Source organism: Hipposideros armiger, unplaced genomic scaffold (genome assembly GCF_001890085.2).
Source record: "Hipposideros armiger isolate ML-2016 unplaced genomic scaffold, ASM189008v1 scaffold_205, whole genome shotgun sequence".
NCBI classification, from domain to species: Eukaryota; Metazoa; Chordata; class Mammalia; order Chiroptera; family Hipposideridae; genus Hipposideros; species Hipposideros armiger.
Window position 1 is genome coordinate 2,252,213 of NW_017731555.1, and position 14,395 is coordinate 2,266,607.

A 14,395-nucleotide genomic window follows, 5' to 3' on the forward strand; every position below is an offset into this window, starting at 1 on the left:
GGCTACTCAGCTCGGGCTGACTCGAACCGCTGTTGCTCAGAGCTCAAACTCTTGAGCGAGCTCTTAACCAACTGAGCCACTCAGCCGGCCCTTACAGACAACTATTTTTAACTTTATGTAACTATTTTGAACAGCCAACCTATTCCCATAAGTGTTGGTCATATTCACTGCAGGGGTAAAGCTGCTTGGATCTGAAAAGTGTCACTGACTCATCTTTTGAGAAATAAACAAATTAAGACTTTTATTTGGTGTTGTTTAAATATGGGTAAATTTATGACAAACAATGTACAAAGAATGTAACTCTGGGGTGACCTTTACATCCTGGGTGTAAAGGTATTTTTTAGGGGCCAATTTCATAAATTTTAAATTGAAGTTGGAATTAAAAAAGTATATATCCTACTCTATTAGGAAAAGACTTCTGAAGTTGTTAATTCAATAAGAACTTCATATAATTCAGCTAAAAGTACCAGTTATATGAAATAAAAAATTGCTTTAGAACCGTTAACACTGGAAACAGGATATTATTTTCCTTGTAGTAAAATTTCCCAGCTTCTCAAATTTGTTTTCAATTGTTAGATGCTCCCAGGAAACTTGTTGCTTATTTATTTTATTATTTCATGGGTCCTTTCTTACATTTTGTTAAGATCTCACTCAATAAATGTCTCTCAAATGAGCTTTTACTCTTAAAAGAAGTTTTTTTACATCAAGCTACAAAAATAATTAAAAAATAAACATTATCCATATTTATGTATGGAGAATTCATCTTCCCAAATATCTTTAACACTTTAATTTTAGGAAAAAAAAATAGTGCCTTTCTTGAAATAAATCCAACAATACAATTTTAAATGAGGTTATGTTAATGTTAAACTTTTTTCATTAAGATGAGGCTATCTATAGGAAACCTGAACCTCCAGCCACTTCTTTCTTAAGGTTTATTTCATCTTTTTCTCAGAAACCTCATTTAAAGTCAACTAGAAACTGATGTGAGGATCGATGAAAACACCTACTTATAAAATACCTGAGCACAAACTTTCTTTCCTTCAGAAATATCAGCTCTAAGCAGAAGAGACATTAAAAGCAAGTATGTAAAGAAAGAAAACTTAGCTCTCATAAGTAAAAAAAAGGTAAGAAAATCTTATGGAGACGGTGTTTCATGCGGTCCATTGTTAGATGGTAGCCCTCAGAACAGTTCCTTTACAGAAAGTTTTCTGGAGTTAAAATGCAGCACACAACCTGCTGAGCACTCATAGTGTTTCATTATTTATATGCAACTATGTTACTAATAGCAATAATGTGTGCAAGGCAGCCCATAATTTCTTAGCAAAACTAATGCCAAGAAACCAAAGAAAGGTTCTAAAGCATACTCTAATAGGTGGTCTAGAGTTTTTTCTTACAATGCTACATTTAGAGTCAAGCCATGCAATGCTTTCTAGCTTTAAGATTTCAGTGTACTTAAAAATAACAATAGCTCTAAAGAAGATGGCCCTATTTTTGCCTCTCATCAGCTCTGGGAGAAGCAGGTCTTCTTTGCAGATCCTTAGGTTAATGCTTTCTGAGTCTGTCTGTCGCTATCGATTCAACCAGAACGGAAAACTTCCCTTGATTTCTTTTTTGGGAGCCAAGTTAAATTCACTGAACTTATAAAATGTGGTACCTTTTTAATGTGCATGGTAGTCTTATGTATAGCAATGCAGTTCTTATTTTGGGATTCTTTGGGTAACCAAAGTCATTTTTGAAAAAGTTAAATCTGATAACAAACATTTATCTTCACTGTATTTTCCCTTTTTTGGATATCAGGTTGCTTCTCCACATAAGTTGGGTAAGGAGGCGAACTATTTATTTTTTAGACACTGGAAAATACTTTGCCATTTGCCATTGGCTGCTTAATAGAGATTAAGGCTTAAAAACAGGAAAGCTTTTTGAAGATCACAAAATGAAGGGCATTTAAGTATTTCTTTTTGGTATAATTGCCACAGCAACTATCAAGGATAAATTAAAAATACATAACAAATGTACTTTTAATCTTACCATTACTTGTGATTTTAAAGTGGACAAATATGACCTATTAAAAACCCTGGAAAGACTGATGATAAATTTATACTTAATTCCCCAAATAATAAATCATTTAAAATAGGAAAGAATTCTGAGATTTGATTAGACTTTCATATATCATGTCAACATATAAGCTGAAGGTAAGCATATAAATAGTGAAATCCTTAAAAAGAATTTTTATCTTCCTCTAAATACAAGGCTTGGGAAAAAAACAAGGTATTCCCTAGGTGTAGTAAATATTGAAAGCTTGTCCCGAGAGGACTTTTTTCTAATCTTTTACTGCTCATGATCATGACGCTAAATTGAGCTTATCATTTATATGTCATTAAGTGAGCTCTCTTTTAGAAGAAAAACTTGGCTAAGTTCTGACACATTAAAGACTTTCTTAGACAGCTAGCTGCCTTGGTGTTGCATTTATTAATTACTGATGAACGCTAACGAATTAAAGTAGCAGTAAGGCACATGCTCTAGAGATCTAACAGATGGTGTGAAAATACACTGGATTTTATTTTTGTAATTCTAGTATATAAACACACTGACAGAATAACAGTTCTTAGGGAAAGAGCCAGAAACAGGATAAGCTTTCCTTCCAAATTTCTGGCATTTTGTTCACTGAAATGAGATATGAGCGCTACTTGAGTGTAAACGTGGGCCCTTTAACCTACAGGGGTTAGGCAGGAGGTGAGGAGGTGGCAGAAGGAGGTGGGGTGGGGGAGGGGAGAGGAGCGCTGCCATGCTACCCGCCATGCTCAGCCATGTCTTCTCAGTGGGGGGCAGGAGGACTCTGCAGGGATCACTCACCGGGGTGTTGGACTGCTCCGTCAGCTTTTGCTCCCACATCTTCAGGCGTCTTTCTCGTTCCTTGAGCTCCTGCTCTTTAAAGCTGAGGTCACGTTCTAGTTTCTTCAGCCTCTCAAGAGTTGCTTCAATTTCGCACCTGTACAGGGATAACTGGGTTAAGTCTTCACGTTGCTCAGGAGGTATTATTAAATGCTTAGTGGGTCCATCAGAATGCTTAATCGAGGTATAAGGCTCTTTACAGTGTATAAAAGGCGATGTATTGTATCTTATCCTCACAAAAGCCCCAAGAAACAGGTGCTAATCTCAGATAGAGAGATATGGGAAAGTTATACTCAGGGTAGGTGATCAGTATCACAATATTAGTAAATTTACGTTAGCCTACTCACTGGATGTGTAACTCAAGCAATCAGTTGATTCAGTTGACTCAGTTTCCTCAGTTATATCAGGGCTCCCCAATTTGCCTGATCCTGATAAAAACCTTGGGCAGCTTGTGAAACAAACAATAAAACAGATTCCTAGGATCCTTCCTTAGAGCTCACGATTCAGTAGGGCTGGGTGGGGCCTAGGAATTTCCATTATTTAATAAAAGACCCAGGTAATTTTTACAATCAGGTAAATGTGGGAAATTCTGGGCCAGATGAATTCTAAGGTTCTTTTAAGGTTCTTTTGTAACTCTAATAATTGTAAAATTAAGTTCCTGCCCTAGTCTCTATAGGCTGACGAACCCCACCGCGTAGAGGACCATGTCTAGTTGTTATAGAAACCTGTCCTTGACAGACATGGAAGCTGGTAAAATGGCTCAGTGCAAATTTCTTTTCTCCTCCAGGACTATCATAATGCTTACGTCTACATTTATGCTGTAATTTTGACAACGGTAATGAGAAAATGAGAGAAAGAAGAAGAGAGGGATGGAGGGAGAACGAAGAGGGAGAGGAGGAAAGGAGCAGGGGAAGAGTGGGAGACGAGTCAGGGAAGCAGAGCTGGAGGCGGCAGACAGAGCGCAGGGTGCGGAAGGAGAGGCTGGAAACAGGTGACTATGGAGATGAGCACCTGAGTGCTGTCAACAGCTGCTGCCAGGTGCCACTAAGACAAACCCGCATGACAGAATGCGTAGTTCTGGTTGACACCTTGACCATGGAAGGTAGAAGCCCCCAGACCTAAGTTAATGAATATATGCAACAAAAATATGCCTTTTTATTTCCAGGGAAAAACAGAATAAGTGGACGGCTTATTACAATGCCCTTGTAGATGAGAGCTAACTGAATGAAAACCAAAAGGTTCTGGGTGTTAATGGGCAAAACGCAGCTCAAGGAACAGCCACTGAGCTGGGCCTGGATTCGGGCCTGACACTTTCCTTCCCTGGTTGTCTGGAAGGTAGCTCAGAGCAAGGGAGGTGGCGAGTAAGTATAAAAGCACCTGCTGTCCAACAGCACCTTTTATTGGTGCCATTTGAAAATTATAAAAACTTATAGTAAAGTCACACTGTAATCCCTAAAGAAAGAAAACTGAATCAGCAATCTTTCAGCATTATGACTGTATCATAAATCCAAATTTTATCCCTGATATTTCAGATATAAATATTATAGCCATTCATCAATAAGCTTGTTTTTATTTTTCAAATGTTAGACTGAGGGAAAAAAATATGGAAAACCTTAAACTTTTGTAATAAAAAAAGAAAAAAACGAGCCATCTTCAGTAAATGGGAGGGTAAGAGGGTGACCAAAGGAAGCAGCAGACCTGGGTGCACTTGGTGGCAAGAGTGCAGTGGCCTGGGTTGCTATCTATGCAGTGCTTCTGCCAAGCCAGTCCCAACTCTTCTGCCAGGGAGGCTGATCTCACTGATGTTTTTTGATCAGGGAAAATGGCAAAACACATTTGATTTCACTTGTAATTTAAACCGAGGACTCATCTTAAGTTCCAGCTCTGGGAGCCCACTGTGATTTCTGAGCCCGTCTGGAAAACAGATCAACAGGTAAACTGAAAGCTCTGACACAAAAAAACAAACACTGACTGAGGAAATATTCTTCCTCAATCTGTCTCCGCAGGCCTAGCTTCCCAACATGGCTCCCACAGACGCCCCAGGGCCTGACAGTACTGTTTAAGGTTACAGGCCATAAGGAGTAAACCAGACCCCAGGGCAACATAAAGACAGCTGCTCCCCTTGCTGTTCCGTTTTTTTTTGATGCATTGTTTCGCAGCAAATGCATCTGTTGATGCATTTATATAAACTTCCCTTTCTAAAAATATAGCTGACATGTTTTAACTGATGAAAGTTATGGTTTTACTGTTAAACCAAATCTAACCAAGATTGACTTCAACTAATATTAATTTTCCATATACCTAAAATGGACAATGAACTGTAATTGTCTTCTTTTATTAGACAGAAACTCATTTTGAAATAAAAAGTCCATTTGTAAAAACAGCTTTATTTTATAAATATATATTATATGATACATATATAATATGCATATTAAATTTAGTGTTAGGTTTTAAATGATATGTGCTAATGTCCAAACTGCAAAGATTAAATTTTTTGGATCTGTTTTTTGCTTCTAAGAAGGTGTGCCCCCGTGAGAGTATTTTGATCACCAAGGAAGAACATAACCAACAAAGCGTTTTGCCAAGAGACACAGGTGTGAAGCCTCCATCCCAGCGCCACAGAGCTCACTCCGGGTAGACTACCACGGGCCTGTAGACAGTCACATGGGGTAATGAAAACTGGAACAGGATGACACGATTTTCTGTTCTTAATGCTCACTGCCATTATTGCTAACAAATCAACAGGAGGAGAAACAAGCTGAAGAGGTGATGGAGGAGGAAATGCCTGACGCTAGATTTCTTCCCTATCATTTCTTAGGGTGAAGGAAAGAACATAGCTTAGGTGGTTTTTAATAAGCTAGCTTTAAAAAGAATTTCCAGAACAATCCTTTAATTTTCTAAAATGAGATGTTCCATCTGGTCTTCGTTTAGAGGAGGCTCTACCAGAAAACAACATTTGCCAAAACACAAGCGCAGGACTGGAATCCCACTTCACGGTGACTTTTAACATGAAACACACGTTTGGACAACAGTTATGTGGTTTCAGACTCCAGACCAAATGGGGAAAAGAGGGGAGTGGTCTGCATGCATTGTCTCTTGAAATACCCAGATGATTGACAACACTGAATTCTTTTCAGCACTTGGTATATTGAGTGAGATAGTTGTTTTACCTTAATCATAACCTGCAACCGTCATGCCCAGTAATATTTCTCTATGCTACAAGGGGATCTAGTCAAGTGAACACTGCCTGCTAACAAGTGGATGGCATAACCATGGCCACAAGCCCAGGAAGAGCGCAGCACAGCGCGAGTACCGCTCAGGCCTGTGGGATCAGACCATCTGGGTGCCACTTCTGGCTCTGTCTACACGACATGATCTTGGGCAGGTTACCCACCCTGGCCAGGACTCGGATTTTGCATCTGTAATGTGTTAGGGTTGCTATGTGTATTAAAAAAGATAATCCACATAAAGTACAAGTACCTGATAAAAATGTAATACAGCTATGTTTATTATTGTTATTTTAGTTAACGTTATTGTTCCCCATGTTTTTATCCAATGGCCAAGTGCAGTTAAAACAGCTCTGCTGCTTCTCAAACTGTGGTTTAGGTAAAGATTCTATGCTCTCTGGATTGACTAGTTCACCTTTTACTAAAATACATGAATGTATTACCAATTTTATTCCTCTCATCTTTTCATCTTGAAGCATTTAAAAAATTAAATTTATTATTCAACTAATCCAGGTTTATTGTAGAAAGTAAAGATATACGAACAGAAAATACTCTTCCATAATCTCATTACCCAATAACACTGACCTTTTGATACTTTTCTCTATGTACACATACATATACACATAAATGTTTATTTTACAAAAAAATGGAACCATTCTAAATATACTGGACTGTAGCCCCTATTTTAAAATAATTTATCACATCTGTATTATCACTGAATGGCTCCCTACTACTATTCTGTGAATACAGATATAATTTTTAAAAACCATAAGAATCACAGAAAATAAAAAAAAATAAATCTTTTATTGCACTTTATGCCATTTCCAGTTTTACAATTCTAATGACACTGTGATAAACAGGCATCCATACATTCTTGCACAATCTCCTCATTTATTTTTTTAGAAACATCTTTCTTTAGAAAGCTAGTATTTTCCCACTAGCAATGTATGAGACAGTTTATAACACTGGATAGTTTCGTAATATAAATTTTTGCCAATCTGATACATGAGTTATGTTCCTTTATATTTATCTGATTGCTAAGTGAGGTTGAGTATATTTCATGTTTCTTGGTTACTGGGTTTCTCCTTTTGTGAAAAGCCTTTTCATGTCCTTTAGTATGATATTTTAATTAAAATCGTATTTTAATGACTGTAACTCTGTCATGGTGGTTTTCAAAGGGCAGTCTAGGGACCCATGAGAGCTTTTCAAAGGATTCTAGAGGTTAAATTGGTTTTCACAGTAACATGAAGACTTGATTTACCTTTTCTACTCTCATTCTCTCACAAGTGTGCAGACTTTTCTAGAGGCTTCATGACGTGTCATAGTGCCATAGGCTGAATGCAGAAGCAGGATTTATTATTATTTTTAAAATGTATCAGTAAATACATATTTTTCTCAGTTCTAATTTTGAATGTGATAACTATTGATAGATAGAACTCATTTAAACAAAAGCTCTTTGGAGTCCTCAATAATTTTTCAAAATGTAAGAAGTCCAGAGATCAAAAACTTTTAGAACTGCTCATCTGTTATACAGGAAAAATAAAGTTCCGACAGTATGGCATTTGATTTGGAAATTTATTGATGAGGGATACTGCTTTTGGCCATAAGGAGGTTTTACATTCTTATAAAGAAAACTTACCAACTTTCCCTGTTGTTTGATTTTGTCACATACTTTATAAGATTCCCTATCTCAAGGGTATTAATAGTATTAAAATCCTACAAATCCTGTGGCTAACAGATCAAGCAGCATTTCCTCAAGGAATCGTTTAATTATATCCTCGGACTAGATTAGATTTCATGGTTATACATCCTCAGATGTCCAGTACTTCACTGACATAAGACTTCTCAAAATAGTAATGAAATAATTCCTTGTATATTTATATTTGGTAGTTTAATACTGGACACTCCATGTGCATTGGGGTTGTTCTGCTCATCACCAAACCCCAACACCTAGAAGGGCACCTTGTCCCAGCAGACATTCAATGAATATCTGAATGAATGAATGTAAAAAACACATTGGTTGGCAAACAAATTCACTTACACATTTATATTTTCTTGTGTAACACCATCTTGTCTTTTTATATTATTGTCACCATGGTATTTCCTTCCCCAAATTATTTATTGAGCAAAGCATGTTCTGCTATGTTCAAGGCACATTCTAGAAGCTGTAAGTCTAGTGATGAATGGAAGAGATTAGCTGACTCTCTTACATTTTAGTCAGTGAGACACACATTAAACAAACTGCAGAATTACTTATTAATTCCAAAAGCAGCAATGGGCTATGAAGGAGTACTCTGGGAGCACATAAAGTGGAGGGAGCCTCATCTAGTCAGGAGCCAGGAAACACTTCTGGAAGACATGTTATTTCAGCTGCTCTCTGAATAACAAACAGGAGTCAAGTTAGGAGTGGGCGTCAGGGGCGGTTTTCAAACAGGGAAGAGCTTTAAACAGGAGAAACTATATTTTGCAAAAACTCTGAATGAGGTAGAAATATAGCTGTTGAGGGACTCAAAGCCAGAGCTCGAGGCCGGTGATGCTCTTAAGACGAGGCTGCTGAGGCCAGAGTACAGCAGTTCTCATGAGTCCTGTTAAGAATTTTGGCCTCTGTGCTTGAGTAATGGGAACTCTAAATCTACATAAACAGAGGGATATGATTGGATTTGCACTGAACTCTTACCGTAGGAAATAAATCTTACTTACATGTTTTGTTATTTCAGCCCAGAACAAAGTCCCTCATATCTAGACTACAGCAGGCTGTTTTACTTTTGTACCATAAATAAAATTTCACTGAACTCGCTGGCCTTTGATAAAGATTTCAGAAGAATAAAAATAAATAAGGTTATTGAAAAACGCCAACTAAAGAGAAGGCCCAAAGACATGTCTAATAACAGGAGTAAACAGTTCCATCGTTTTCAAAGTACATGCAGTATTCACTTGGCATCAGCAGGTGGCGTAAGGTGTCACATTACTGCCATGGCTCTAGAAGCAGAGAAGTTACTTAAATCTCTGCTGAGTCAGGGAGGCATAATGTCAGCTCCCAAACATGCTATTTATATTCGTGCGTCATGTGACCTGGCTCAAATGTCTCATCCCAGGCTTACTTCTTCCACTCACACAATACAATTTTCTCATTACTAAATTTGTTTTACACTTGACAAAATTCAATAGGATTTATAACATCAAAAGTTTCCTTTAAAAAGTATTTTTATAGTCTCTCTACCTCCTCCATCCACAGATGTAGTGCTCTGCAAATTTCCAGGCAAAGAGTATTTTTATTTCTCCCTGGACAGAGGCCAAAGCTTCCTAACAGAGTGTACACAGAGAAAAGTCTGGTAACTGTCTTTTGTCTCGGAAGATAGGATTTCAATATTCTTTCCAATATTCACACCTATGATAAGGAAACAAGCTTGGAGGAACACTCTCTTTTGCTTACATGTGAAATGGAGAGCTTATTAGATCTCCAAGAATGTTAACACAATAAACAAAAGAAAAAGCCCCAATTTCTAAGCTATACTTAGAAATCGGACTGTCATCGAGTTTTCTGGTTCTCTTCTTCACTGAAGCTAGCCATGGTCCTTTTAAAGCCAGAGGCTATGACTGCTGAACAAGGCCCACCTACCTCCACTCGGCCTTGTTGTGCAGGAATGAGTTACACTGGTCAGGAAGGTTAGTGTCATTTGACATGGAGTCCAGAATTGAAATGATCTGCTTGAAAGATGGCCGTTTCTGAAGAAGAAAAAAATAAATAATCACTTCTTAGGAATTAAGAAAGTATATCTTTAAGAGAAAACCCACAAGTATAGTAGTAATAAACTCTACTCATCATAACAAAATAAAATATGATGTCATGTCCTGACTTAGTTATTTTATAACCGTCAGACCAGACAGGTTTAGGGAACTATATTCCTTATTTTCGATCAATTATTCATAATAATAGACTTGGATGTCATCTTTCTATCTTGTGGCCTCAGGCTGAAATAATTACAGTTTTCTCCAAGTAGGGGAAGTACTAATTCTCTCTTTTGGGTATGATTAAGCACTCCTAAAAGGCAAAAGTTAAGTCCTTTAAAAATCCACCTAGGTGATAAAGCAAGCTTGGAAAAGTTGCGTCTAGGTGGCAGGTAGACTAGTGTTCACTGTATAAGTCTCTCAATTGAAAATTTTACAATAAAATGTTGGGGAAAAATCAACTTACCAATCTATTAGAACTCACAAAATTTCCTAAACCAGTTGCTCAGGAAAATTCCCCAATTTTAAAGCCATCATACCTTCATTATTCTCAATGTTTATTCCACATTATTGTAACTAGCTTTGGTGCTAGGAAATGCTAAGGTACTATTTACTAGAAATTGAAAAAGGAGTGGTTAGGTGTATTTCTTTAGCTAGCAGTAACTACGCTAGTATATCTCTTTAGGTTCCAGCCAAGGTTGAGACAAAAGGTTAAAACAAAAATGCAGAGAGATAATAAAAGGATGATGCACCTTCTCTATTCATCACGCCTCATAATTATATCATTTCTGAACAAATTACAGTTGCAGCAATTAAAACATGCATTTTAATTTAGGAGCACAAAAACAAGAAGGAACAATGTTGAGGTGCCTTGCTCTCAGGATTTGAAAGCTTCTTACATTTACAAAGGCAATTTTTCCATTTCTCAGGAATATAAAGCTGAGATATTTATTCTGACCTCTGCCACTATTGTACTCTTTTAAGGGTATGTGCATGTGTACCTTTATGTATTTTTTTTTTAAAGAAGAGGGCATAAGTAGCAAAATGTCACTGATACACATTAAACCTAATAAGCAAAAAAAAAAAAAAACGCTTTAAGTAGGAAATTTGAAAAATATTCTGTTTGTCTTCTTTTGACTTTGTTTCCACTTGAATTTCTCCCACTATGTGTCAGGTTACAAAAGGAAAAACAATGCTTTAATTATCTGCACAGGAACTAGTTATATAACAAATACAGCATTTTTATTTTGTATGAAAAAGCAGCAGGAGGAGCTAATGAATTTTTAAAGGATAATATTTCCCCCTACATTGAATCATTCTTGAAATAATGTGAAATTCTTTGGTGACTGGATGACAGGTATCCCTAGAAAAATCTTAATTTTACAGTTCGAATATGCTCTCAGATGGAAATTATCAAAGTGAGCATTTAAAAAGTAACAATGTAGAATTTTGTGGTGATATTTTATGAGTATTCTGGTTACAGAATACAACACTTGGTCTAGGATCTTACGTAAGTTCCTCTGAAGGGACTTAGTCTCCTCTTAGGTGTTATGTAGGCTTTGCTTACTTAAAAGTCACAACTAGGACCACTTATTGAACATCTACATACAGTATTGCTTTAGTCGTATCTTCATTTTATAGATAATCAGTCTCACAAAAGTATGAAATGCCCAGTATCACACAGGAAGCAAGTCACCGAACCAGGGATCATGCACTTAAACCCTTCAAAATGTTTTATCACATGAGGGTAAGATGTTACTTCCTATCAAACTCAGGACTGTACACTTTTTTTTTTCTTATTTAGAAATTCCACTTTAGAACTTGAACCAATACCTACCTTTACTTCCTTCTTTTCTTTGATAAAATATTTTGAGCATCTGGGGTAAACCATGGGAATGACCTGATATTTACCTAATGTCAACTTTCTCTTGTGTACATTTCCCCCTCTTCATTACAAAAGAACATAGTTTTATAGATAAGATGAATATTTTAATCAATGTGTTAATACACCTAAGGACTGAAAAAAACATTTAACCATTACTTCATATACATGCACAGGACTGGCACCAACTTCTGGCTGAATTGCTGCCTACTTCTAAGCCAGAGAAATAAAATGTGCTTCCCAGGGCCGGACAAGTGGCGCATTGGTTAGGAGTTGGCTTGGGATACCAACTCTGAGCAGCAGGGCCCCGGTTCAGATCCCACATGAGGGCCAGTGATACCGCCCTCTACAGCTAAGATGGTGAACAACAGCTTGACCTGGAGCTGGGCTGCTATGAGTCGCCAGTGACAGCGTAGGCTGCAGTCCCTGCTGCAGTGGGCTGCCTTGAGCTACCGTGAGTGGCTGGCAGCCGGCATGAGCTGCCGTGAGCCACTGTCCAATGGCCGGTGACCGATCTGCCTCAGCGGGGAAGAGCGCAATGATCCCAATACCAACATGGGCCAGTGAAGCAACATCCTCCACAACTAGACTGAAGAACAAAAGGACAGCAACTTGCCTGTTCCCCTTCCCCGATTCCCCAACGCTGTTCCCTTCCCCCAATTCCCCAATAAACTCTTTAAAAAAAAAAAAGTGCTTCTCAGGAAATAAGCCTTGGTTGGCTATTTCAGTCAACCACAAACTGGGCATCTACTTACTCAATTTATACAAGGTGCTATAGGGAAACACACATAAAAAACCCAACTCTATTTCCTTAGAGAGCCTGCAATCTATTTAGGAAGAAAATATATTTAAAAAAAAATACAACAGTACAACGTAAGGCAGTAGCCTAGATTGTGGTTTAGGAAAAGGAATACTAATTACGGCCTGGTATTAAACAGCATAACTGGGGAAGCCTGATGATGAAGTAATCAGGGGAGGAAAGGGAAGAAGGGAGAGTATGTTCAAGGAATTAAGGTGTGTGGGCGGTGTCCAGGGTGGGTCAGCAAAGAGAGAGCTGGGGCTGCAAGCTGCTGCTGGCTGTATAACCGCATCAAATACAGGGCCATGCATTAATCTTATCAGAATAAAACATCATGAATTTAGGAAATAAAAATCAACCTAACTTATACTTCACATGGCTAAAACACAAGATCTCTTTGGTCCTAAAGAAGGGTTAGCTTACGACATGTTAAAGGCATGCCAATGTCATGGCATCAACATGGGGCGTAATGTCCATGTTGTGTTAGGTGATTACACTATCATTTAATTAATGCACCCTAAATGTATAGTCTTAGAATTTTAATTAATGTGGTACAGAGTTCCTGATTAAGAAATTCAAAACCTATTTTGCATACTGAAATATAATTACAATTACAGAGATCTAGCTGCACTTATCTAATTCAATGCAAATAATTTCAGGTGAAATTTCTATTTAAATGTCAGAGAGGAAAACACTGACAAAATTACTGTATGCGTCACAATGGACAATTAACTGGTAGAAAGAATAGGAAAAGGGTGATGCCATTTTAACAGTATAAAATAAGTTCTAGAGCAAGCTTGCAAACAGCCATTTGTAGTTTCTACTGGATTAGTTGCAAAGTCTAGGCATTTCTCTTAATGCTCAAAAATCCCCATAGTCTGCAAAATCCCACACAAAAATAACAGGGCCTAACCAGAGGCAGGATTGACCACTCAAAACCTATGCAACTTTGTCATAGCATACGAATAAAACAGTAGCTCTCCTAAGTAAAAATACTAACACAGTTAAAGCAAATATGTTAAATTCTTTTTTTTTAAGGAGGATGCAGCTCACAGTGGCCCATGGGAGGATTGAGCCAGCAACCTTGGTGTTATCAGCACCATGCTCTAACCAACTGAGCTAACCGGTCACACCCGCTAAATTCTTTAATAAAAACAGTACTGACACGGGACTCTAAGAAAGGGTGAAGGTCGTTTGATGAATAGGCATGAAAGCAAAGATTGAGGCTGCTGGTTATGAGGGGAAAGGCAAAATGCTCAAGGCTGGGGAGAAGTAGCCACAAACCCTGGCCAGCCCAGCCACAGGAGCACGTGGGTGAGGCGGCTTGCAGCTCCGGGTCCCTTGTTGCGCTGCTGGCCACACTACTGTACCTGATGTTCAGCTGTTCTCACTGGTGCGGAACAATGTGCTGGGAAACTGTACATATGATTCACTGGGAATTCTGATTTGCATTAACACAATACCCATACTCGCCAATTGTTGATGAGTTATTCCCACTAGAGAAACATGTAGGAGAGCACAGTGGATGTTATCAGCACTCATTCTTCTTGAGGGTCACACTGGAATTGGGTTTAACTTAAGGAAGAAATTCCATTCTTAAGTTTTTCTTTTTAGATCTCTATTTATAAATTCAGTTTGTAATATATCTATTTCCACAAAAAATTGCACAAATGAGAACGACAGAATTTTAATTCCTTTCTTCAGTATAATTCTCTTTCATTGTAATGTTTAATCTGTGAGGACCTTTTTTTTTTCAAGTTTCTTTACTTTTTATTATGGAAAATTCCAAACGTACACAGCAGTAGAGAGGACAATATGATGAACCTCCATTTACTTATCACTCAGCTTCAAAAATGATCATGGTCT

The 14,395-nt window shown here is 37.8% G+C and overlaps 1 protein-coding gene across 1 annotated transcript in view; it reads right to left on the bottom strand.

Moving 5' to 3' along the window:
• LOC109388741 (mitogen-activated protein kinase kinase kinase MLT-like) overlaps window positions 1-14,395 on the bottom strand; it is a 127,320-nt gene that overhangs the window by 1,325 nt on the left and 111,600 nt on the right. The window contains exons 10-11 of the mRNA XM_019653724.1: window positions 9,739-9,845; window positions 2,854-2,989 (exon numbers count right to left, since the gene is read on the bottom strand). Coding sequence (XP_019509269.1) covers window positions 2,854-2,989; window positions 9,739-9,845 — 243 coding nt within the window. The remainder of the gene's footprint in view (window positions 1-2,853; window positions 2,990-9,738; window positions 9,846-14,395) is intronic.